General features: G+C 45.2%; 1 protein-coding gene across 1 annotated transcript in view; it reads right to left on the reverse strand.

The window, feature by feature from the left end:
* LOC126263379 (uncharacterized) overlaps positions 1-25,367 on the reverse strand; it is a 90,521-nt gene that overhangs the window by 56,352 nt on the left and 8,802 nt on the right. The window contains exons 2-3 of the mRNA XM_049960471.1: positions 17,916-18,277; positions 3,687-3,899 (exon numbers count right to left, since the gene is read on the reverse strand). Coding sequence (XP_049816428.1) covers positions 3,687-3,899; positions 17,916-18,277 — 575 coding nt within the window. The remainder of the gene's footprint in view (positions 1-3,686; positions 3,900-17,915; positions 18,278-25,367) is intronic.

Below are 25,367 nucleotides of genomic sequence, written 5' to 3' on the forward strand. Positions count from 1 at the left end.
TATTTACCCTGTACACCTCCACCTTCTCCTCTTATGGTGGGTAGGCACGTTCACACTGACCACGGAAATTGCATGTGGCCTACAATATACTACGCGAGTATTGCAGCCGTATGTTCGGAAACATTGTCGGCCACTGCTGTCAGGCGATGTTTATGACAATAAATTTATGGGCCAGAACTGTTTACACGGATCATAGCATTGCTGCTGAATGGACGAAAGTGATCTAGTTAAGTGAGTGAGGCTCTACTGTTTATTGCACCCCACAAGGAAACAAGTTACCAAGATAACTGTCTGAGGGAGATATTTGGAAACTGCAGACCATACTTAAAATCCACACGCACACTTCTGTTTACATGCTAACATGTTTAATGTTACCATAAGTTTTGCAGATTATAACCCGTTTTACATTTACACAATGTAATTCGCCAGAAAACACAGGAAATAAATTATACAACTTGATAATGAATAACTTTAAGGCATTTATCATGCCTATGGTTTTACTGCCATATTTTGCAGTGGCGTCCATCTCCGCCTGCCTGTTACATTTGCTCAAAAAAATATACACTCTTTTGTCAAAAAATATACGAACGATTTTCTCTGTGACCTTGTGACAAGACGCAATGCAATGAGGAGTCCTTCGCTACTTTACATGCATCTCCCTCCAGTACCTGAAGAGACAAATTCGGTCCCAAAATTTGTTTTTCATTGTCACAGAAAACTATTTCTGCAGTTTGAATGCTGTTTAACGTTGCTTTCGATATACATTCTAAATTGTCGTCGATCGTGTAATTCTGAGTTCGGTTAATCGACAAACTCCTTCTCATTCAGACTGTTCACTCGCTGGAAGTGCCATACGGCAGACATCACATATTTCAATGAGAGGAATGTTTATTTCAGATGTGCACGGGAATCGTATCGAAATTTATCTTTCCTTCTAATGCGATGCAGCCTTATTTTGATTTCCGCAATTTGTTCGCCTTGTGGAATCGGAGAAACCTAGTACCGGGTGGGACTGACGGATGACATCGAAAAAGTACAAAGAAGGTTCAAATGGTTCAAATGGCTCTGAGCACTATGGGACTCAACATCTTAGGTCATAAGTCCCCTAGAACTTAGAACTACTTAAACCTAACAAACCTAAGGACATCACACACACCCATGCCCGAGGCAGGATTCGAACCTGCGACCGTAGCAGCCCCGCGGTTCCGGACTGCAGCGCCAGAACCGCACGGCCACCGCGGCCGGCCTACAAAGAAGGGCAGCTCGTTTAGTATTATAGCGAAATAGGGGAGATAGTGTCACAGATATGGTATGTGAATAGGGGTGGCAATCATTAAAACAAAGGCGTTTTTCGTTGCGACGGGATCTTCTCATGAAATTTCAATCACTAGTTTTTTCCTCTGATTGCGAAAACATTCCGTTGGCACGATAAAATAAGAGAAATCAGGGCTCGCACAGAAGAATTTAAGTGCTCGTTTTTCCCGCGTGCTGTTCGAGAGTGGAACGGTAGAAAGATAGCTTGAAGGTGGTTCACTGAAAAAAAAAAAAAAAAGGTTCAAATGGCTCTGAGCACTATGGGACTTAACATCTGTGGTCATCAGTCCCCTAGAACTTAGAACTACTTAAACCTAACTAACCTAAGGACATCACACACATCCATGCCCGAGGCAGGATTCGAACCTGCGACCGTAGCAGTCGCGTGGTTCCGGACTGAGCGCCTAGAACAGCTAGACCACCGCGGCCGGCGGTTCATTGAACCCTCTGCCAGGCACTTTATTGTGAATAGCAGAGCAGTCACGTAGATGTCGATCCTCTGCCCTCGAACAGCAGTTTATTCGCTTTTCTCCACTGTGGGAAAGTTGATACGTTTCGTTAGATTCTTAAATTAACCTAAAATGAATCTGTGTGTTGTACACAATCCTATGTCTAAGATAACCGCTAATTAGATCAATTCTCCCACTTACTATCACAATGTGAGGAGGAGCAGTGGTTAGCACATTGGATTCGCATTCGGGAGGACGATCGTTCAAACCTGCATCAGGCCATCCTCATTTAGGTTTTCCATTATTTCCCTAAATCGCTTGAAGGAAATGTTGGGATGGCTTCTTTGAAAGGGCACGGCCGACCTCCTTCCCCATTCTTCCCTAATCCGTCCTCTCCCCCAAATCAATCAACCAACCACTTACTCTCATTCACTACATTAGTCCAAAATGACTGCTTTGTACCACGTGACGTTCAACTGGCCAATGGTAGCGTTCACTTGTCTGCTATATGACATAAAAGGTTGTCGCTACTTCTTTTTTATTCAGAGCTTTACTTGACTTCGCACTGCAGCGCTGTCGGCAGGAGAAAGAGGAAGCAAGGGTTAGGGTGAGAGGCAACCGTTTACAGATGACGGCATAGGTAAATATGGCCCAGTCATACTAAATCCTGGTGAGACGTCGGCGATACGTCTCCAGCTCCCTACAGCAGCATGGTCTATCCCCAATATTGCCGAGCCATACGGAAATATTGCCAAATACTGTAGCCAAATCGCAGCGATGTTGACGACAATAGTATTGCGGCCACAAATTGTCGTAAAATATCGCCTGTTCAAATGGCTCTGAGCACTATGGGACTCAACTTCTGAGGTCATTAGTCCCCTAGAACTTAGAACTAGTTAAACCTAACTAACCTAAGGACATCACAAACATCCATGCCCTAGGCAGGATTCGAACCTGCGACCGTAGCGGTCTTGCGGTTCCAGACTGCAGCGCCTTTAACCGCACGGCCACTTCGGCCGGCATATCGCCTGTGTAGTCGCAGCTTAACGCATCCAGTATGGCATCACCTCTGGACATTTGTCCCCGTATTATGGAAATTGAAGAGCGGAGTGGTGGGAAAAAAAGGAAAGAAAAGGAACTAGTGACAGCAGCTGCATAGGGGCTGTATGTGGAATCGGCAGCGACGAGTGAAAATGTGTACTGGACCGGGACTCGAACCTCACCAGGCAGTTGGGTTAACCACAGCCGCGCGGGATTAGCCGAGCGGTCTGAGGAGCTGCTGTCATGGACTGTGCGGCTGGTCCCGGTGGAGATTCGAGTCCTCCCTCGGGCATTGGTGTGTGTGTGTGTGTGTGTGTGTGTGTGTGTGTTTGTCCTTAGGATAACTTCTCGGGCATGGGTGAGTGTGTTTGTCCTTAGGATAATTTAGGTTAAGTAGAGTGTATGCTTAGGGACTGATGACCTTAGCAGTTAAGTCCCATAAGATTTCACACACATTTGAACATTTGGTTAACCACTGTTCACTCTGGGACAGTGCACCCCACACTCCTCATGCATGCCCTCCATGCTGCTAATTTTGGATTCCCGCTGGAGGTCGAACGTAAGTGCGCATCCGCACTGAAGGCTGTGGATTCATTGCCCATCGAGGAGAATTAATTATACATGAATGCGCGGTGTCTGTTTGTTTTCCGACATGTCCGCTGATTCCGCATAAGGCCCCAATGCAGCTAATATGATTTGTTCCTTCGCTTTCCTTTCTCCCTTACCTACATTCAATTTACATAATATGTACCACAGGTGCGGATTTTGCCTGGTATATGTGCTTTCGGATATGTACGAAAGAACAGACATCACGCATTCATACATAACTTGTCCCCGTGTCATTACTAGTCCGTCTGTCGCGTGACATATCTCGGTGGTTACTGAATAGTGGCCGCCACAGCAGCTGGCGTACACGGGAGTAGGCGTAGCGGGCGCCCACGCCGCGGAGCCTCCGGCCTCTGCTTGTTGCAATGAATGCGGCCGGTCGTTGCCTCCGGCCAGCTTCCGGTCGGCGGAAAATCTTCCCTTGCGGCAACTTCTGCTCTTCCTGCGCCGCTGCCCAATGCCAGCAACAAAGACCCCGTCTTCTCCATTCTATTCGGAGACAGTATTTTGAATCACAGCAGAATCTACCAAACGTGTCATATTGCGTCGCGTTAATTTTTAAGTTGATTAAAAGTCGCGCTCTCTGACTGGTAGATAGCGATAACATCTGTGACAACGATAACAGACAGCGAGGCCAGAGATGATTATTAACAAGCAATCCAGTGTGCACTAATTAACTCATACCTGTCTGTCTGTGTTGAGATCTGAAAGGGACTAGACGCATGTGTAAAAAATGTTCGCACGACACTAACCTTGCGAATGCATTACGTAAACGTTGTGTGTGAGAATATATTCAGGACAGCTTCAAAAAGTTATTTGAATATTTATCAGTCCACGAAAATCCATCATAACGATGTTGGACTATCGTGAGGGCCAGCAAGGCACCAGCAATAATGCAGGGAAACACCAATGTGTCGCCGTGGCGTTGAAGAGGTATAAAAAAAAAAATTATTTCAAGAAAGGGCGTAACAACATATTTTAATTTTTATATCTTATGTATTGATAACGAAATATTATCGTTCAATTTTTTCTTCATTAGCTACGGTGACTGTTCGGATGGACCAAACCCCTTTTGTCCGATAACATTTTCCAGAAAAAAATCATCTAACCCTTTAAATATTATTTCCCTTAATTCCAAATCCTTTTCCAAAAGTTTTCCTACAATTGTAAGAATTAATAAACGTACTATTGCCGTAGGACGAAGTCTGCGTTCGCCGGCCGGTGTGGCCGTGCGGTTAAAGGCGCTTCAGTCTGGAACCGCGTGACCGCTACGGTCGCAGGTTCGAATCCTGCCTCGGGCATGGACGTGTGTGATGTCCTTAGGTTAGTTAGGTTTAATTAGTTCTAAGTTCTAGGCGACTGATGGCCTCAGAAGTTAAGTCGCATAGTGCTCAGAGCCATTTTTGAAGTCTGCGTTCAATGCATGAAATTTTGTAGATATTTAAAACCTGGCTACTAAAAATGCATATTGTTTTATCATACACGTCTCGTTTCATTCAGATAAAAACATCGACAGTGGTAGCACTAAGTGTACCCTGCTTGCAGGTTTAACAAGTATTCCTCCGTTTCCGTACAGTTTTCGTTGGCGCGCAGCAATACGCATTTAATGACGCGAAATACGACAATATATTTTACCACAAATGCGATATTTATGATTGCCTGATAAACGTACACGCTTTTGCTGCTTTGTACATTTTCACTGCACAAGATACACAATGATGGTAGTAGGTAGCACCATAATGGTTGGAAGACAAATTTGCTAACATACACTGGGGTGACAAGAAGTCATGGGATTCCTCCTAACATCGTGTCGGACAACCTTTTGCCCGATGTAGTACAGGAACTCTACGTGGCATGGACTCAAAGTCGTTGGAAGTCCCCTGCAGAAATATTGAGCCATGCTGCCTCTATAGCCGTCCATAATTACGAAAGTGTTGCAGGTGCAAGACGTGTCCACTGATCGACCCCGATGGTCCCGTGCCCACTGCAATCGTATTTGACGATGTCGTTGTGTCAACATGTGACCACATAGGGCTGGTCTGCTGCCTCTATGTTAATGTACGGTGAAAGGTGTGCTCCGAAACACCTGTGCGTGCACCAGCACTGTAATCTTTCCGCTGAGATACCACAGATCACTGTGAAAAGTTGTGGTCGTCCAACCAGTTAGCGCCTAGTGGTAGTTTCACTGCCGTTCTGCTTCTTTCCATAGATACCCACGACAGTAGCACGTTAACATTCGACAAGCCGTTTTCGAGGTACTCGTTCACATGCTCTGCGTAATAATAATCTGCCCTTTGTCATATTCGCTTATCTCAATGGATTTTCTCATTTGCAGCCCATATTTTCGCTAGGGTGATCCCTTGTCCATGTCTGCTCCGCTTACATATTTGTTACTACGTCACGCGTCCGCAAAGCCACAATGCGGGATCCAACGTCGTGGTGGGTAATGGTCACAATGATTTGGCTAATCAGTGTATATATGTTCATGTGGTTCCACACGTTTTGGTATTCGAAAGCTTTGCTGTTACGTCATACATAGTACCCGTACGTCAGGTGCAATTCAAAGCCTTTCGAACTACAGTCAACGTCTTTATTATTGGTTCAAATGGCTCTGAGCACTATGGGACTCAACTGCTGTGGTTATCAGTCCCCTAGAACTTAGAACTACTTAAACCTAACCAACCTAAGGACATCACACACATCCATGCCCGAGGCAGGATTCGAACCTGCGACCGTAGCAGTCCCACGGTTCCGGACTGCGCGCCTAGAACCGCGAGACCACCGCGGCCGGCGTCTTTATTATTAGCTAAACTAATTAGACAATAGTCAACGCTCTATAAGTAACTTTCCGCTGAACAGGTTTCGTAAATGACCGACAGCTAGTCTCCTACTATACATCGACGATTTAAAAAAAGCAGTGGAAGGGAAGGATGATCAAATATTAGACCGACAGAGATAAAATTACGCGAACAAATATGCAAATTTAAATGCTGTTTTGTGCATTCTGAATCAAAAGCTAACAATAATTATCCTTGTCAACTAAGACGTCGCCCACGCTCTCAAACCTCGTGATGGTTTCCTTTCAATCAACAATGAGGTCACAGCAGCATCCAATGAAATTTCCCACGGGAACTTCTCTTGGTGACCTTCTCTTCGCTAGCAGGGCAGTGCAACTTCCGTTGCATTTATCAGGAAGGCCGAACTAGAAAGCTTCCTGTTTTCGTGTTCGTGGTAAGGCCGGACGGTTATGTACAACATTAACTCGTTAACACTGGACTATGAAAATGATTGATGATAGAGAGAGGGAGTGTTTAACAGGACGAAAGTTTAAGGGACTGCAGGTGATGGCTTGCAGACTATTTGTCATCAACAAGCAGATCCTATTCATGGAAAAACAGAAACGTACTGTCTATGGGAGAAAATTACATTTTTATTTCCTTAAGACGCAATAACAGAACACTTTTACAATCGTTAGTGGTTTTGGTTGTGCAAATGGTTCACAACACTGTCATACAACTAATAGCTAACGTCTGTAAACGTTTTCTGTAACTGTGTCTAAATGAAATAAAAACAAGTGTACAGCTTCTGCTCTGATTGTATTCACGAGGCCGGATGGGGGAGGGGCAATTCGTGAAGGACCACATCAAATCATTCAGAAGACAGATGATAAAAGAAACGCATGGGCTGAAAGTGGACTGCCGCCCAGTATACTATAGTTCCTCCACAGAACTAGATAGCTGTGCGACGACACCCCCTGCCCCGGCTACAACGAGCCAGTAACAATAAAATTTAGCTATTGTGGAGGCCACACAAGATTTGGTATCTCAACTGAATGCTTACCAAACTAATCTAGGACACTAAAAGCGTTGAGCGGGAGAATTCTCGGCAGATGAAATCCCCTGGCGTGAGTCAGTGCCTACGCTTTTGATTGAAGAGGGTCATCTATATTGGTTTCACAGAACCTACCATGTAACCGTAGTAAATCAACAGTAAACCACGACATGATCCGTAAACCCATTATAGCCCCCAATACGCTTCTAATGTTTGCACTGGTGTTCCCAATATGTGAAAACATGCTACAGCAGGGAACGGTGTGAAAGTAGAGTCGTACCGCTATATTAAATGTTCCTATTAGACGGTAGTCCATGTGCTGTGTTCTTTCATCTACAACTACATGATGATCTGCAGTTGACACTCAAGGACTTGGATAAGGTTTATATAACCACTTTCAGATTATTTCTCGACCGTTTCATTCTTGAATAGCACGTGCCAGACACGAATTTCTGAATCTTTTTGGCGAGTTCTGATTTCTCTTATGTTATCCCGACTGTCATTTCTCGCTAGGTGACGTGGGAGTCACCTAATCATATTTGTGCATTGGTGATTGCTATTTCGTGAAAAGATCTCGCATCGACGAAAACCATTTTTTTTAATAATCGCCACCACCACACTTCGTAGATAATACAAAACGAGCTGCCCTCCTTTCAACTTTTTCGATGTTTTCGTCAGTTCTATCTTTTAAGGACCCATATCGCGCAGCAGTGCCCCGGAAGAAGAAAGAAAATGGTAATGTGAGTGTCTCTTGGCTGGTTGCAACTTCTAAGTGTTCTACTGATAAAACGCAGTCTTTGGGTTGTCTTGCCCACAATGATGGTTCCTATTTAACTGAAACAACCTTTACATTACTGTGATTTGTGGCAGGGGTAAAATACAGGGAGCGAAAGGCTATTTACAATTTGTACAGAAACCAGATGGCAGTTATAAGAGTCGAGGGACATGAAAGGGAAGCAGTTGTTGGGAAGGGAGTAAGACAGGGTTGTAGCCTCTCCCCGATGTTATTCAATCTGTATATTGAGCAAGCAGTAAAGGAAACAAAAGAAAAATTCGGAGTAGATATTAAAATCCATGGAGAAGAAATTAAAACTTCGAGGTTCGCCGATGACATTGTAATTCTGTCAGAGACAGCAAAGGACTTGGAAGAGCAGTTGAATGGAATGGATAGCGTCTTGAAAGGAGGATATAAGATGAACATCAACAAAAGCAAAACGAGGATAATGGAATGTAGTCGAATTAAGTCGGGTGATGCTGAGGGAATTAGATTAGGAAATGAGACACTTAAAGTAGTAAAGGAGTTTTGCTATTTGGGGAGCAAAATAACTGACGATGGTCGAAGTAGAGAGGATATAAAATGTCGAGTGGCAATGGCAAGGAAAGCGTTTCTGAAGAAGAGAAATTTGTTAACATGGAGTATAGATTTAAGTGTCAGGAAGTCATTTCTGAAAGTATTTGTATGGAGTGTAGCCGTGTATGGAAGTGAAACATGGACGATAAATAGTTTGGACAAGAAGAGAATAGAAGCTTTCGAAATGTGGTGCTTCAGAAGAATGCTGAAGATTAGATGGGTAGATCACATAACTAATGACGAAGTATTGAATAGGATTGGGGAGAAAAGTTTGTGGCACAACTTGACCAGAAGAAGGGATCGGTTGGTAGGACATGTTCTGCGGCATCAAGGGATCACAAATTTAATATTGGAGGGCAGCGTGGAGGGTAAAAATCGTAGAGGGAGACCAAGAGATGAATACACTAAGCAGATTCAGAAGGATGTAGGTTGCAGTAGGTACTGGGAGATGAAGAAGCTTGCACAGGATAGAGTAGCATGGAGAGCTGCATCAAACCAGTCTCCGGACTGAAGACCACAACAACATCACGTAACCGAAGTTTAAAGAATTCCTTTTAGTACTAATGTGGAGAATTTCACACATTTTATTGGTTACAGTCAATTACCACCATACGGATAGCTCGTCTAAATAAATTTTCAAATCGTTTTGATCCTCTGATGACTTTAATAGATGGTGGTTCAAATGGCTCTGAGCACTATGGGACTCAACTGCTGTGGTTATCAGTCCCCTAGAACTTAGAACTACTTAAACCTAACTAACCTAAGGACACCACACACATCCATGCCCGAGGCAGGATTCGAACCTGCGACCGTAGCAGTCGCACGGTTCCGGACTGCGCGCCTAGAACCGCGAGACCACCGCGGCCGGCTTAATAGATGGTGAACGACAGCATAACCTGCAAACAATTTCAGTGAGCTACTCAGATTGTATCCTAAATCTTTAGATTACCAACAGACGAGGGACTATATGATTCCTGTTTCATTCGATGACTTACCGATGACTTTCCGAAAGGAAAACGCAAATCCAAGCGTACCTGACATCCAAGACCACGCAATTCGATTGGATGCCCCTTGTGATGAACCGTTACGAAAGCTGTCTGGAAATCTATAGAAATGAAATGAAACTTTGTATTCCTTGTCAATAACATTTTTTATTTCGTTGAATAAAGTAGCCAGTTGCGGTTCACAAGAACGACATTTTCTGAGTCCGTACTGACTTTGAGTCAACAGATCGCTATCTTCAAGGCATCTCATCATTTTCAGACACTGTATATTTTCTGAAATCCTAATGAAAATCTATGTCAGTGACATGTGTCTGTAATTTAGAGGATTACTTGTGTTTCCTTTCTTGGGTGTCGGTGTGAACTGTGCAACAGGTCTTTCGCTAGCGTTTGTATGTGACTGTTAAAAAGGGAGTATTACCTCAGCATATTCCTAAAGGAACCTAACTGGACCGGGAGACTTACAGAGTTTCACTGTGCAAAGTATTAAAAGTATCTCGCACTGAAGTCTGTGTTAAATTTCCAGTCTGTGTAAAACACCGGCAATCTTGGAGATTTTTCGTTGTTTTAAATTTCGCATGCTTTTTTCGTTGGTCCTTCAACTGTGTTGGAACCTGTTTTGTGTACCATGAGGCATCAATTTCGTCTGCTGTCATTTTATTTGGTACGAATCTCTCAACAGCACTTGATATTATTTCTTTAAATGTATGCCACGTCTGGTCTACGATTAGAGTTTTAATTTGGAAGGCACCACGCAAATTTTTATCTCATTTTTTTTAGATATGTTATCAATTTATTTTTGGTGGATTTGGATCTTACAGTATTCAGTCTCATTACAAAGACCTTGTGGTCACTAATCCGTCCTAACGCTCTGTATCTGCTTTGTGTTCTTTGTTCTTAAGAGGTGTAATGCGTTATAGCAATCACATTTCGCATCGGCTCCTGAACCAATTGCTTGTGAGCTTCTAAACTAACTGCATTTAGTACAATTTAGGATGATGTTACATGCCTACCACTGGCTTTAAACACAAATTTTTGCAACTTATCGAGGACAGATTGAAGTCACCAACTATTACTACATGAATCGGTTACCTATTCAAAATTAGACTGGCATTTTCCTTCAACTCGAGTCGCGGATCGGTAAAAGGAACCAATTATTAATTTATACTGTTATCAGGTACAACCTCTACCCATATTAACTAACAGTAACTATCTAATTCAATTTCACTACAAGTCCGACTACTTTTAACAGCAATAAACACACCACCATACACTGAATTTAATCCATCCTAAATCGGAGACCGTTATGTCCTTAGTAAAACCTTCTGATGACCTTATCTCCGGCTTTAGCCATCTTTCAGTACCTGTAACAAAATCTGCTTCAGTGGTATTAGTGCATGGAACTCTGGCTCTTTGCCAACACAAGGTCTACATTCATCCTGTGTTTTCCCTGTACTTCCGAGACTGAACCGCTGTCTGTTCATTATTGAGACTCTTTAATCTAAAAAGACAGCCCGGTCCACTCCACACTGCCCTTCCTACTCGGGTAGCCGCGTCCGGAACGTAGTGGACTTCTGATCTATTAAGCGGATCCCGACTCTCCACCATCATACGTGTAGGCTTACACAACGGCAGATCTGTCTGAGCCCCTAATTCAGGCGCTCACCTCGGTTCCGTCTCAAAGGTTCGTAATCGATGCTCTCAGCTACGCCAAAGATTGTGAGCTCTGCCTTCGTCTCGCAAGCAAGACTGGCATCCTCACCTCTTCAGCTAGCCGCCAGAAACCAGAGAGTATCTCTTCCGATCCAAAGAGAGGTACATCCTTAGTCCCGGTATGAGCCACCACGTGTAGTTCGCTGCATTCTGTGTTCTTCATGGTATATGGAAGGCGCCGTTCCACATGCGGGTCGACTTCCCCAGATATGCATATAGAATACATACTGGATTTCTTTCCCTATTTGGCAGCAATACCACTAAGAGGCTCCTGAGATTTGAGTTCACAACCACCAATAATCCCACTCTCTGTGAATGCCCACACCTTACAAACCAAAAGGCTTCCACTGAAACAGGGCAAACGACTGCAAGTGGCTCAGGATCTTTGTACGCCACAGATAGCGCCTGAAACCTGTTTGTCAGACAAATCTAGTAGGGTCCTTGGCCCCCTGGAAAGCCTTTCGCTGTCTGTCACACTTTGAAACGGCTTTCCACTCGACCACGGTGCAGAGGTCAACCTCAATGTAGGCAATAACCGAGCCGATCACAGCAGTGCGCCGATTGGGGGACACGTCTCCACCCCCACAGTGTATGGAACTGTCAGCGGAGGGTCTCCAACACCGCATCCGAACACAACATTCCCTCAATCCTTCTCAAAACCGAAGACAGTGGAAACCTACACTCTACAAACAAGAGAGAAATTTAAGAATAAACTACAAAATCGCAGAGGTAAAGCTAAATAAAAATTCCCTACTGCTTAGAAGCTTGGTATACGATGAACAGGGAATGATCTACTCTCCCGATGTAGCACAAACAGAAGTTGGTGCCTGAATCAATGAAACCCACTCCTGCCACTCATTTGGTATGGCACTGACAGCTATTGTGTGAATTTTTTTGTGCTGTCATGTCAACAGGACGCTGCACAAATGGTGGTGGTTGAGTAATAGTGTGGGTTGTGTTTACATGGAATGGAATAGGTCTTCTGGTCAAACTAAACCGACCGTTGACTGGATATGGTTGTATTCGGGTACTCTGAGACAATTTGCAGCCATTCATGGACTTCACATTTCCAAACGTCACCTGGCCACAATTGTTCGTAATTGGTTTGAAGAACATTCAAGATTATTCGAGCGAATTATCTGGCGACTCAGATCGCCCGACACGAATCCCGTCGAACATTTATGAGACATAACAGAAGGTTCAGTTCGTGCACAAAATCCTACGCAGGCAACACTTCCGCAATAATGGACTGCTATAGAAGGAGCATGGCTACATCTTTCTGCAGGACTTCCAGCGACTTGAGTCCATGCCACGTCGAGTTGGTGCATTTCGCCGGACAAAAGGAGGTATACCATGACTTCTCTCATCTCAGCGTGTTGCCTTGTACATCACTTGTAATTTCCTCATGCTGTACCCCGGTGCCTTCATGAACAAGAGCCCTCCCGTTGTAGTTTCATGATACGGAAGTAGTCACATCGAGGGTACGGTACGTCAGGCAAATGCACAGAGACCTGTGTACTATTTTTAGTGGATGCACAGTACGGGGAATGACCTGTGCGGAACGGCGTGGCTGATAACGCACTTCCCGGACAGTGTTCGTCCGCAGCCAGAGCCACAGTGGGCAAAAACTAGCCAGTTGCGTAGGATCCTTATCACATTTCCAACGGCCGCCTCAAGCTACAAACAGGAAAACTGCAACAGCCGTCACGCCACGAGTCCACTCTCATAATACAAGCTGAGAACGGTGTTGTTGCGCAATGACACTATTATCGACAGCCCACGGTTGTTTTGCCCCTGAGAATGTGTCACGAGAAAGGACTTCCTATATGTTCACGTGTCATTTGCGTTCCTGAAAGCTATTTTCCGCACGAGCTGCGTAGAAAACACCTCTGTCATTTTCTAGACTGAGTTGTATTATTCAGTTCTAGACCATCTCAAGGTGTGATACATTAGAGTCTCAAAATTCTTATCCATCATTTCCATACTCTAACCAGACGTAAGTGTCGTTTTTAATTCTAAAGTGGCTCCCTACAGTTAAATCTAGATTACTGTGACACCGCGATTTATTTAGAGCTTCAGCTAGTTACAAGAACAAAGCAAGATTGGCGTTATGCTTAAAGTACTGGACCCACTTTCGCGTGGATCTAGATTTATATCAATTACCTGCAAACCACTTAAGTCCTTGCCAGAGGGTTATGTCCCATACTACAAGTTATCAGCGCTTTTCCCCGTTCAATTCAAGCGTAGAAAAAATGACTGTTTAAATGCTTCTGTACGTGCCGCAGTTAAACTAATCTTGTACTGACTATCCATAGAGTCATCGTCATTTAAGGCCGGTTCTTGCAACTTTGTAAGTATGACTTCTCAGGATAGTTCACGCCTATCTTTAAGAGCCTAGCAGTTCAGTTTCTTCATCATCGCAATGACACTCCTCCATGGATCAAACAAACCTGTGGTCATTCGTGCTGTCCTTCTCTGTATCGTTCAATATCCCCAGTTAGTCCTATTTAGTACAGCTCTCGCACACTTGAGCAATATTTTAGAATCGGTCACATGAGTGATCTGTAAGCAATCTCCTTTGTAGACTGGTTGCGTTTTCCTAGCATTCTATCAACAAACCGAGGTCTGTTTCCTGTTATACCCACGACTTAGCCTATGTCATCATTCCATTTCATATCCCTACACAATGTTAAGTCCATATATTCGGAGGTGTTAACCGGTTCCAACTGTGAGTAGTCACAGATTACTACGTTTTTTTGTTTTTTGTTTTGTTTTGTGAAGTGCATAGTTTTACATTTTTTATACATTTAAAGTGCGTTTCCATTCTTTGAATCTCCTTAAAAAATGATCAAAATTTGACTGAATATTTATGCGACTTATTTCAGGCGCTAACGGCCTTGCCGCAGTTGTAACAACGGTTCGCGTCAGATCACGGAAGTTACGTGCTGTCGGGCTTGGCTGACATTTGGATGCGTGACCGTCTGTGTTTGCCGAGCGCTGTTGGCAAGTGGGATGCACTCAGCCCCTGTGAAGCGAAGTGAGGAGCTACTTGACTGAAGTGTAACGGGCTCGATCACGAAACCTGACACCGGCCAGGAGAGCGGTCTGCTGACCACATGCCCTCCAAATCCGCATCCTGTGACGCCTACCGTCTGAGGATGACATGGCGGTCGATCGGTACCGCTGGGCGTTCCGAGGCCTGCTCGCATAGAGAGAGAGTTAGTTCTGTCACACTGCACTTCATTAAAGATAACTGCATCATTTGCGAAATATCTAAGGTTACTATTAAATATTGTCCTCAAGGTCATTAATACACACATCATGAAGTCCATGGTGGACACCCTGTGTTACTTCTACGTCTGTCGATGATTCTCCATCGAAGATCACTTATTGCGACTTCCCTACCTACCAGGTAGCCACTGGGGCTGAACCGCACAATAACCCTGGGTTCGGTGTGGGGCGGCGGTGGGGTGAGCAGACTGCTGTAGCCTGTTGTGGGCTGTGTACCACTGCAGGCTACGGCGGGGATGAAGCCTCTCCGTCGTTTCTAGGTCCCCAGCTCCATACAATACGATACAATACAATACAATACAACCTAAGATGAACTGTCCGCCATGTTTCCCCTAAAGTATACGATATTCATACTAGTTCACATATGTGTCACGTTGCGAGTGCAAATTAAATGCATTGAAGAATTCTTCTTAAATATTGGTTCTCCTAAGCTGTAGAGTGCACTAACCACTGCTTGACTTTAGCACGTTTACGTTTCCATGTGATCCCGAACAAAGAGACAGATGTGCCATACATTGCCGCAATGACAACTAGCAACCAGGACAAGGAGCTCAATTGTGTATTACTGCAGGTACATGCTATGAACATGAAACTAGTTGTACAGAATTGCCTTTCTTCCGCCAGTCGAAAACTATACTCAAGGAGTTCGTCTCAAAATTTTTCCATTCCTAAGACATTTTCGCAGTTGGCAAAGTTGAAAGCAATATTTATTGTGATTATTTATACGTGGTTGTCATAACCATATATGCACAAACGAAATAACACTTAACCCCATTTCCTATAGGACTAGAGGTAATTAAGGTATTTTCATAGTGGATTGCCCATAGTGCGCAGGCACAGTAACATAATCTTCAGAGTTAGTTTTGGGTAATAGGCCTATATGAATATACTTCTAGGTTTGAGTTCATTCATGGTCCAATTTCCCCTCTGTATAATCTGCCGCATTTCTTAATGAACCTACTTAAGATTAAAAAATAAACATCACTTTTGGGAGTGCCTAAACATGAACAAAAACAAATAAATCGGTATAGTCATAACACACCAATTTGAAGACATTGGTACGAAATTCTTAGTGCATTATATTTTAATATTTACGACCTACCACACTAGTTCCGAGCATATGTATTTTAGCCGTGTAATTACATTTTCATTCTCCTATTAATTAAAAAGGCTATTCTAAGTATCTCTATACACATTACTGTTTGGCACACTTCATACATGTAGTATCAGAAATACTCTAAGAAGTTACGTGAAAAGGTTAGTGACCCACATGGTAAGCCGGCCGCGGTGGTCTAGCGGTTCTAGGCGCTCAGTCCGGAGCCGCGCGACTGCTACGGTCGCAGGATCGAATCCTGCCTCGGGCATGGATGTGTGTGCTGTCCTTAGGTTAGTTAGGTTTAAGTAGTTCTAAGTTCTAGGGGACTGATGACCATATATGTTAAGTCCCATAGTGCTCAGAGCCATTTGAGCCATTTGAACCACATGGTAAACACTGCCAAATCCTCAGAGTTGGAGAACACACGGCGGACGGTTCAGCCTATTACAATGAAGAGCCAAAGAAATTGGTACACCTGCCTAATATCGTGTAGGACAACCGCGAGACACAGAAGTGCCGCACACCAACGTGGCATGGACCCGACAGAGGAGATAGAGAAGATCCGAAGAAGAGCGGCGCGTTTCGTCACAGGGTTATTTGGTAAGCGTGCTAGTGCTAGAGGGAATTGACACCTTGAATACTGCAGTGCTATCCACAAATCCGGAAGAGTACGAGGGGATGGAGATCTCTACTGAACAGGACGTTGCAAGGCAACCCAGATGTGTTCAGTAACGTTCATGTCTGGGGAGTTTGGGGGCCAGCAGAAGTGTTTAGACTCAGATGAGTGTTCCTGGAGCAACTCTGAAGCAATTCTGGACGTGTGGGAATCGCATTGTCCTGCTGGAACTTCCGACCCAAGTCCTTTAGAATGCGTGATCAGACAGGATGCTTACGTACGTGTTACCCGTCACAGTCGTATCGAGACGTATCAGGTGTCACATATCACTGCAACACCACACGCCCCACACCATTGCAGACACTGCACCAGCTTGAACAGTTCCCTGCTGACACGCAGGGTCCGTGAATTCATGAGGTTGTCTCCATACCCGTACACGCCCATCCGCTCGATACAATTTGAAACGAGACTAGTCCGACTAGGCAACATGGTTCCAGCCATCAACAGTCCAATGTCGGTGTTGACGGATGGACAAATGTAATGTATTGCGAATACGTAGAAAGACGGTTCCTTTATTGTATGATTATATAATAGCGGAACAAACACTGGTAGCAGTTACTTCTGTTAAATATCTGGGAGTATGCGTACGGAACGATTTGAAGTGGAATGATCATATAAAATTAACTGCTGGTAAGGCGGGTGCCAGGTTGAGATTCATTGCGAGAGTCCTTAGAAAATGTAGTCCATCAACAAAGGAGTTGGCTTACAAAACACTCGTTCATCCTATACTTGAGTATTGCTCATCAGTGTGGGATCCGTACCAGGTCGGGTTGACAGAAGAGATAGAGAAGATCCAAAGAAGAGCGGCGCGTTTCGTCACAGGGTTATTTGGTAAGCGTGATAGCGTTACGGAGATGTTTAGCAAACTCAAGTGGCAGACTCTGCAAGAGAGGCGCTCTGCATCGCGGTGTAGCTTGCTGTCCAGGTTTCGAGAGGGTGCGTTTCTAGATGAGGTATCGAATATATTGCTTCCCCCTACTTATACCTCCCGAGGATATCACGAATGTAAAATTAGAGAGAGATTCGAGCCCGCACGGAGGCTTTCCGGCAGTCGTTCTTCCCGCGAACCATACGCGAGTGGAACAGGAAAGGGAGGTAATGACAGTGGCAATTTGCGGCAGCGTTGCACTTCTGTCACGTTGAATAATTCTGTTCGGTTGCCGTTGGTCCCGTTCTTGCAGAATCTTTTTCCGGACGCAGCAATGTCGGAGATTTAATGTGTTACCGGATTCCTGATATTCACGGTACACTCGTGAAAGGGTCGTACGGGATAATCCCCACTTCATCGCTGTCTCGGGGATGCTGTGTCCTATTACTCGTGCACCGACTATAGCGCCACGTTTAAACTCAGTTAATTCTTGATAACCTGCTGCGGTAGCAGCAGTAACCGATCTAACAACAGCGCAGTATTTTTGTCTGTTTATATATCTCTGTATTTCAATACGGATGCCTATACCAGCTTCTTTGGCGCTTCAGTGTTTACAGGAGCTCGAAGTTCGGAGATGTCATAGGGGCCGCGAGCTCATTTGTGATTCGTAGTACTCACCGGCTCGTGAACGGAGAGCGCCCTGCGCTTGCGCAGCCCCGCATGGAGGCGGCGGAGCAGCGGCACGGAGCCGCCGCCGCGGCCGGGCGTGGAGCCGCCGCCCCCGGGGGTGGCCGCCTCCTCGGGCTCAGCGGCGCGCTGGCGCGCGTCCAGCCGCTCTGCGGACCGGCTCAGTGCCGACGCCATGTGCGCGTGCCGCGGTGCCGACGCCGCCTTCACCTGGACGGGCGTCGCCGGCGCCTCCAGCAGCCGCTCCTGCTGCCCGGACCCTGGCGACGTCGACGTCGGCGTCGTGAACGACGAGCAGCGCCTGCGCAGCCGCCGCCACCGCTGCGAGATGCTCTTGTTCCACAGCGCCAAGTCTGCAACAGAGAGCGCGCCACATGTCAATTCCCTGCAAATCGTTTCTCATTTTCAACTATCGAGTTATGGAGCACCAACAATATGATAATCACGAAAGTCGCTAGGAAATAAATTCGCCGAATGCGAATAACTTGGCTTCAGCTGTGTCTGGTACGCATACAGTGTATAGCTGCGACCCTTTAGTGACGGACATAGGATATTATGGTGTAGGGATGTAGACAGTGTGACATATGTAAGTTTGGTTAAGGTGAGCGCTCGCGATAAGTGGGAGACCCCGGTTCGAGTCCCTGTCCGGCACAAATTTTCATAGTCACCAATAGGTAGTACATGTACACCTAATACAGCTGAAGCCAAGTTAGTCGCATTAAGCGAATTTATTTCGAAATAATTTTGGCATTCTGTCTCTCTTCAAAAATGTCTGTTCATCCAGACACACAAGTAAAGAAGTCCTTCTCACTCCTCCCCAGAAACTTAACAAACTAAATAAAAAGGTTGTATTATGCTGCAGAGCTCTAAGCAGTTAGCGAACTAAGAAACTTCGCGCCTTCGGATTCGGCAGTCCACACCACGACTAACAAACAGCACCTTTCTGTGGGGCCGGCTCTCGTGAGGCTGCTGGGCTACAGACTGCTGCTTTGGTCAACAGGCCTGTCCTATCTAGCTACTGTCACGAAAGGTGATGATGATGACGACGATGAAATGATGAGGACAATACAGGCACCCAGTTCCCGGGCAGAGAAAATCCCCAACCTGACCGCGAATCGAACCCGGTCCGGCCTTGATGATAAACAGATTATACTTTCAAAAATCACGGAATTTCATAGGCACTAGTAGACGGAACGTCCGAACGTTAGCGAATTATTTAAATAAATAGCTTTTTAATGTAACATGTTTTTAAAACGGTTGAAGAAGTATAATATAATTTCTGCTAGCCCTATCCAGTTTCCCAAACTAGGGCTGTTGATAAAATATAGATATGTATCGATACTTCTTCCATTAGGTATCTATTCGAAAATGACAATATCAAGTGCCGATATTTTTATATTATAATATATTCTTTCACAATTTTCGGTAAATATTTGAAATTGTAGCAGAACATAATTTACTTTTACGTATGAAGGATTCTTACTACTTGAGCTTTCATCACGTCCAGTCTTTCCCTTTGACTGCGTGAAGCAAGTACAGGTAACAAAAAGAAGTAGTCCGGTTGCAATTTGGGGGGGGGGGGGGCGATTGGAATTGACACGTGTGAGGGGAAATGCTAATGTAAAACTTCATCACACGATTTAAAGGAAAAGAAAGAAAGAAAACAGGGAAGTCGCCATGAAGTGTTCCTGACACATCCGATATGTGACGAAACCGAACGACGGACATCTTTTGTTGTGCCAGTTACATGCAGTTACCATTCTTAGCAAAGTGGTTATCGCCAAGCGTGAACGTGCACCGTTTTCCTTCAATTCTGGCTCTAAGGAGGATGGGCAGGCTGCTAGCTTGTTGATGTACAGAATATCTAATACTAAATCAATATTTAAATGTACAGTTCGAAAATCGGCATTATATTTACAATGTGCAGCCGATATTTTTATAGGCCAGTACGTCGATATACCGATACTTTTTTTTTTTTCAATATATCGATGGCGAAATTGAATAGAAGTATATTTTGCGTTTGAGGAGTGGTTTCATACGCCTTTGCACTGATCAGCATTTAAAGAATGAACAACGTGACTATGAACAGTGTGTTATCAAGTTCTGAAATGTATCATACGGAAAATAGTTATTCCAATGCGTATACTTGTAAAGTCGTGTTGATTTCAATAAACGAATAAACAGGGATGTTGCGACGAGAGCTAAACAAAAAATGAGGGATGTCGGCCCGGAAAATGAGACGGGGGGAATGTGTGAGCAAAGCTACAGTTTGCCCTGGGCATAGGTCACGTCCTGGGTTGAAGGTGATGTATTTTTTACCGAACTGTTCGATATTTCAGCCCCGTGTTTGGTGTTCGGAACCGTAGTGTGAATGGTTCGGTATTTTTAGAATTCCACCCAAATAACTAATTTATTTATTGATTTGTAAAATTATCAGAACGATAATTCCTATGCGGGAAGAGTCGTCAGTCACATGAATAATTTGAGGTCTGACGCTAGAAACAAAATGAGATCGATATGGTAAAATCAGAATTATGCATTCGTTGAAATTTGAAGTTTTTAACAAGCAATGACTTTACCAAAAAATTAAAGGGACAAACGTATGTTAAAGCTCACATTCCTCCGATTCAATACCGGCAAATAATCCGTCACAACGGGAATTGTATGAAGCTCTCCACTGGATTCTTTTACTGCCTTCCTGACATTTGTGGCAGGGGCATGGGAAGATAACCGGGATTACCTGGGAGCCTAAAAAATAGCTTCAAACCCGCTGGAGATCGGTGAGCTCTATTGTTCACAATGACTTCACATTGTAGAGAACAGAGCGAAGTCGACCCGTCACCCTTAGCGACCGACTGTTGTGCTTGATATGCGTGCCGGTTTCCCGTGACTCACGCGCAAGTGCGCTACGCATGGAGACGGCAATAGGCGGCGCTCGCGGCCTATTGTGTTCAGCCGGCTGTCGTGACCAGCCACACTGCTCAGCCAGGGAACCTGCCGACAGAGCCCAATGAGCGCTGAGTGATGAGTCCGGCATCTGAAATGCGGGGACTGAGAGCGTTCAAACCGCACATTAGTCCAGCTATGGAGTACTGTGAAGTTAACAGTGCTTCCCAACAGCCCGCATGTGGGGACAGGATGTAGAGTTTCACGCTGAAGCTCATCATAAAAAAAGGCGAAATAGAAAATGGATTTTCCTTTCTTTGACGTCTGAAACCACGAGCAGTGGCGACGGAGCCAAATTGGGAAAGTGGACGACGGAGTACAGAAAATTCAGTAAATTTTTATAGCATACCATGGCCGAACATTCTGTTTGAAAATGATAATATAGTATTTAGTTTGCCACTAAGTGCTGACGAATGTGCACTCATCTTCGGCCTGTCTTTTACGACTTAACGGTATCCAGTACCGTAAGAGTTTTCTATAAAACAGGACCAAACATAGAAATATTGCTACGGTACTGTTTAGGTGAAAGTAAATGTTGCTAGATGTGCACTACCAAGTAACATAGCTCTATGAAACTTGGACCACGCATAGAAAGAACTGCTTCGTGGTTGTATATAAGTTAATCTAAATGAACACGTAATGAGACAAATACAAATAAAACTTTGCAAGACATCGCGACGTTTGTTGGTCCCCTGGATATTAGAAAAGGCGAGACATGGTTCTTAGTAGAGGGACGTGTGGACATCATGGATTGCAGTTATGCTCTGCAGCGAACTCTCATGCTGGCCACAAGTTTGGTAAGGAGTAGTTGTGGTACGGCGTACCACTCCTCCACCATCGCCGTTGACAACTGGATCAAATGGCTCTGAGCACTATGGGACTTAACATCTGAGGTCATCAGTCCCTTAGAACGTAGAACTACACTACTGGCCATTAAAATTGCTACACCGCGAAGATGACGTGCTACAGACGCGAAATTTAACCGACAGGAACAAGATGCTGTGATATGCAAATGATTAGCTTTTCAGAACATACACACAAGGCTGGCGCCGGTGGCGACACCTACAACGTGCTGACATGAGGAAAGTTTCCAACCGATTTCTCATACACAAACAGCAGTTGACCGGCGTTTACTGGTGAAACGTTGTTGTGATGCCTCGTGTAAGGAGCCGAAATGCGTACCATCACGATTCCGACTTTGATAAAGGTCGGATTGTAGCCAATCGCGATTGAGGTTTATCGTATCGCGACACTGCTGCTCGCGTTGGTCGAGATCCAGTGGCTGTTAGCAGAATATGGAATCGGTGGGTTCAGGAGGGTAATAGGGAACGCCGTGCTAGATCCTAACGGCCTCGTATCACTAGCAGTCGAGATGACAGGCATCTTATCCGCATGGCTGTAACGGATCGTGCAGCCACGTCTCGATCCCCGAGTCAACAGATGGGGCCGTTTGCAAGACAACAACCATCTGCACGATCAGTTCGACGACGTTTGCAGCAGCATGGGCTATCAGCTCGGAGATCATGGCTGCGGTTACCCTTGACGCTGCATCACAGACAGGAGCGCCTGCGATGGTGTACTCAACGACGAACCCGGGTGCACGAATGGCAAAACGTCATTTTTTCGGATGAATCCAGGTTCTGTTTACAGCATCATGATGGTCGCATCCGTGTTTGGCGACATCGCGGTGAACGCACATTGGAAGCGTGAATTCGTTAACGCCATACTGGCGTATCACCCGGCGTGATGGTATGGGCTGCCATTGGTTACACGCCTCTGTCGCCTCTTGTTCGCAGTGATGGCACTTTGAACAGTGGACGTCACATTTCAGATGTGTTACGATCCGTGGCTCTACCCTTCATTCGATCCCTGCGAAACCCTACATTTCAGCAGGATAATGCACGACCGCATGTTGCAGGTCCTGTACGGGCGTTTCTGGATACAGAAAATGTTCGATTGCTGCCCTGGCCAGCACATTCTCCAGATCTCTCACCAACTGAAAACGTCTGGTCAATGGTGGCCGAGCAACTGGCTCGTCACAATACGCCAGTCACTACTCTTGATGAACTGTGGTACCGTGTTGAAGCTGCATGGGCAGCTTTACCTGTACACGCCATCCAAGCTCTGTCTAACTCAATGCCCAGACGTATCAAGGCCGTTATTACGGCCAGAGGTGGTTGTTCTTGGTACTGATTTCTCAGGATCTATGCATCCAAATTGCGTTAAAATTTAGTCACATGTCAGTTCTAGTATAATACAGGGTGTTTCAAAAATGACCGGTATATTTGAAACGGCAATAAAAACTAAACGAGCAGCGATAGAAATACACCATTTGTTGCAATATGCTTGGGACAACAGTACATTTTCAGGCAGACAAACTCTCGAAATTACAGTAGTTACAATTTTCAACAACAGATGGCGCTGCAAGTGATGTGAAAGATATAGAAGACAACGCAGTCTGTGGGTGCGCCATTCTGTACGTCGTCTTTCTGCTGTAAGCGTGTGCTGTTCACAACGTGCAAGTGTGCTGTAGACAACATGGTTTATTCCTTAGAACAGAGGATTTTTCTGGTGTTGGAATTCCACCGCCTAGAACACAGTGTTGTTGCAACAAGACGAAGTTTTCAACGGAGGTTTAATGTAACCAAAGGACCGAAAAGCGATACAATAAAGGATCTGTTTGAAAAATTTCAACGGACTCGGAACGTGACGGATGAACATGCTGGAAAGGTAGGGCGACGGCGTACGGCAACCACAGAGGGCAACGCGCAGCTAGTGCAGCAGGTGATCCAACAGCGGCCTCGGGTTTCCGTTCGCCGTGTTGCAGCTGCGGTCCAAATGACGCCAACGTCCACGTATCGTCTCATGCGCCAGAGTTTACACCTCTATCCATACAAAATTCAAACGCGGCAACCCCTCAGCGCCGCTACCATTGCTGCACGAGAGACATTCGCTAACGATATAGTGCACAGGATTGATGACGGCGATATGCATGTGGGCAGCATTTGGTTTACTGACGAAGCTTATTTTTACCTGGACGGCTTCGTCAATAAACAGAACTGGCACATATGGGGAACCGAAAAGCCCCATGTTGCAGTCCCATCGTCCCTGCATCCTCAAAAAGTACTGGTCTGGGCCGCCATTTCTTCCAAAGGAATCATTGGCCCATTTTTCAGATCCGAAACGATTACTGCATCTCGCTATCTGAACATTCTTCGTGAATTTGTGGCGGTACAAACTGCCTTAGACGACACTGCGAACACCTCGTGGTTTATGCAAGATGGTGCCCGGCCACATCGCACGGCCGACGTCTTTAATTTCCTGAATGAATATTTCGATGATCGTGTGATTGCTTTGGGCTATCCGTAACATACAGGAGGCGGCGTGGATTGGCCTCCCTATTCGCCAGACATGAACCCCTGTGACTTCTTTCTGCGGGGACACTTGAAAGACCAGGTGTACCGCCAGAATCCAGAAACAATTGAACAGCTGAAGCAGTACATCTCATCTGCATGTGAAGCCATTCCGCCAGACACGTTGTCAAAGGTTTCGGGTAATTTCATTCAGAGACTACGCCATATTATTGCTACGCATGGTGGATATGTGGAAAATATCGTACTATAGAGTTTCCCAGACCGCAGCGCCATCTGTTGTTGAAAATTGTAACTACTGTAATTTCGAAAGTTTGTCTGCCTGAAAATGTACTATTGTCCCAAGCATATTGCAACAAACGGTGTATTTCTATTGCTGCTCGTTTAGTTTTTATTGCCGTTTCAAATATACCGGTCATTTTTGAAACACCCTGTATATTTGTCCAATGAATACTCGTTTATCATCTGCATTTGTTCTTAGTGTAGGATTTTTAATTGATAGTAGTGTAATATATTTACGTCGCCGGAATCTCACCAACTTCATAGCCTGTGAGGTAACGGCTTTCATGACAAAGTGTTTCGGCGATGTTCTCTATCCCCACTATTATGCGCTTCACATTGTACACCTGACTCATTGTTGCGCACCTGTAAGTTATCCCTCCTCCTCCCCCCCCCCCTCCGACAGCCACACATACGGGGAGAGATAGAGAGAGAGAGAGAGAGAGAGAGAGAGAGACCGCTAAGGCGTGCCACGCCGTGCTGAGGCGCCGGCAGTGTGACGTCAGCCGGTGTTTGGCGGGCAGGAATGCCCGCTCCCACACCGGCGCCGTGAGGCGAATATTGCGCAGGCGAGCAGCGACACGGCCACCACCCACGCCGTACTCCGGCTCGCAGCAGTTCAGAAACGCGTAAGTGACGGTGTCAGGGAAGATCCCACACTTACAGTCTCCAATGGTACCCTCAACAGTTTAAGCAAGAGATACGAGTGGTGTACGTTCGTTTAAATAATAATTCACCACTCGAAGGAAAGAGCACTACAGTCTCGTAACCAAACGCGGCCGATAAAATGACAGCCATAACGATCGAAAACATGTCCAGCTCCCATCAGGAAGAAAAATCTTAACGT

Source organism: Schistocerca nitens, chromosome 6 (assembly GCF_023898315.1).
Source record: "Schistocerca nitens isolate TAMUIC-IGC-003100 chromosome 6, iqSchNite1.1, whole genome shotgun sequence".
In the NCBI taxonomy this organism is placed as follows: Eukaryota; Metazoa; Arthropoda; class Insecta; order Orthoptera; family Acrididae; genus Schistocerca; species Schistocerca nitens.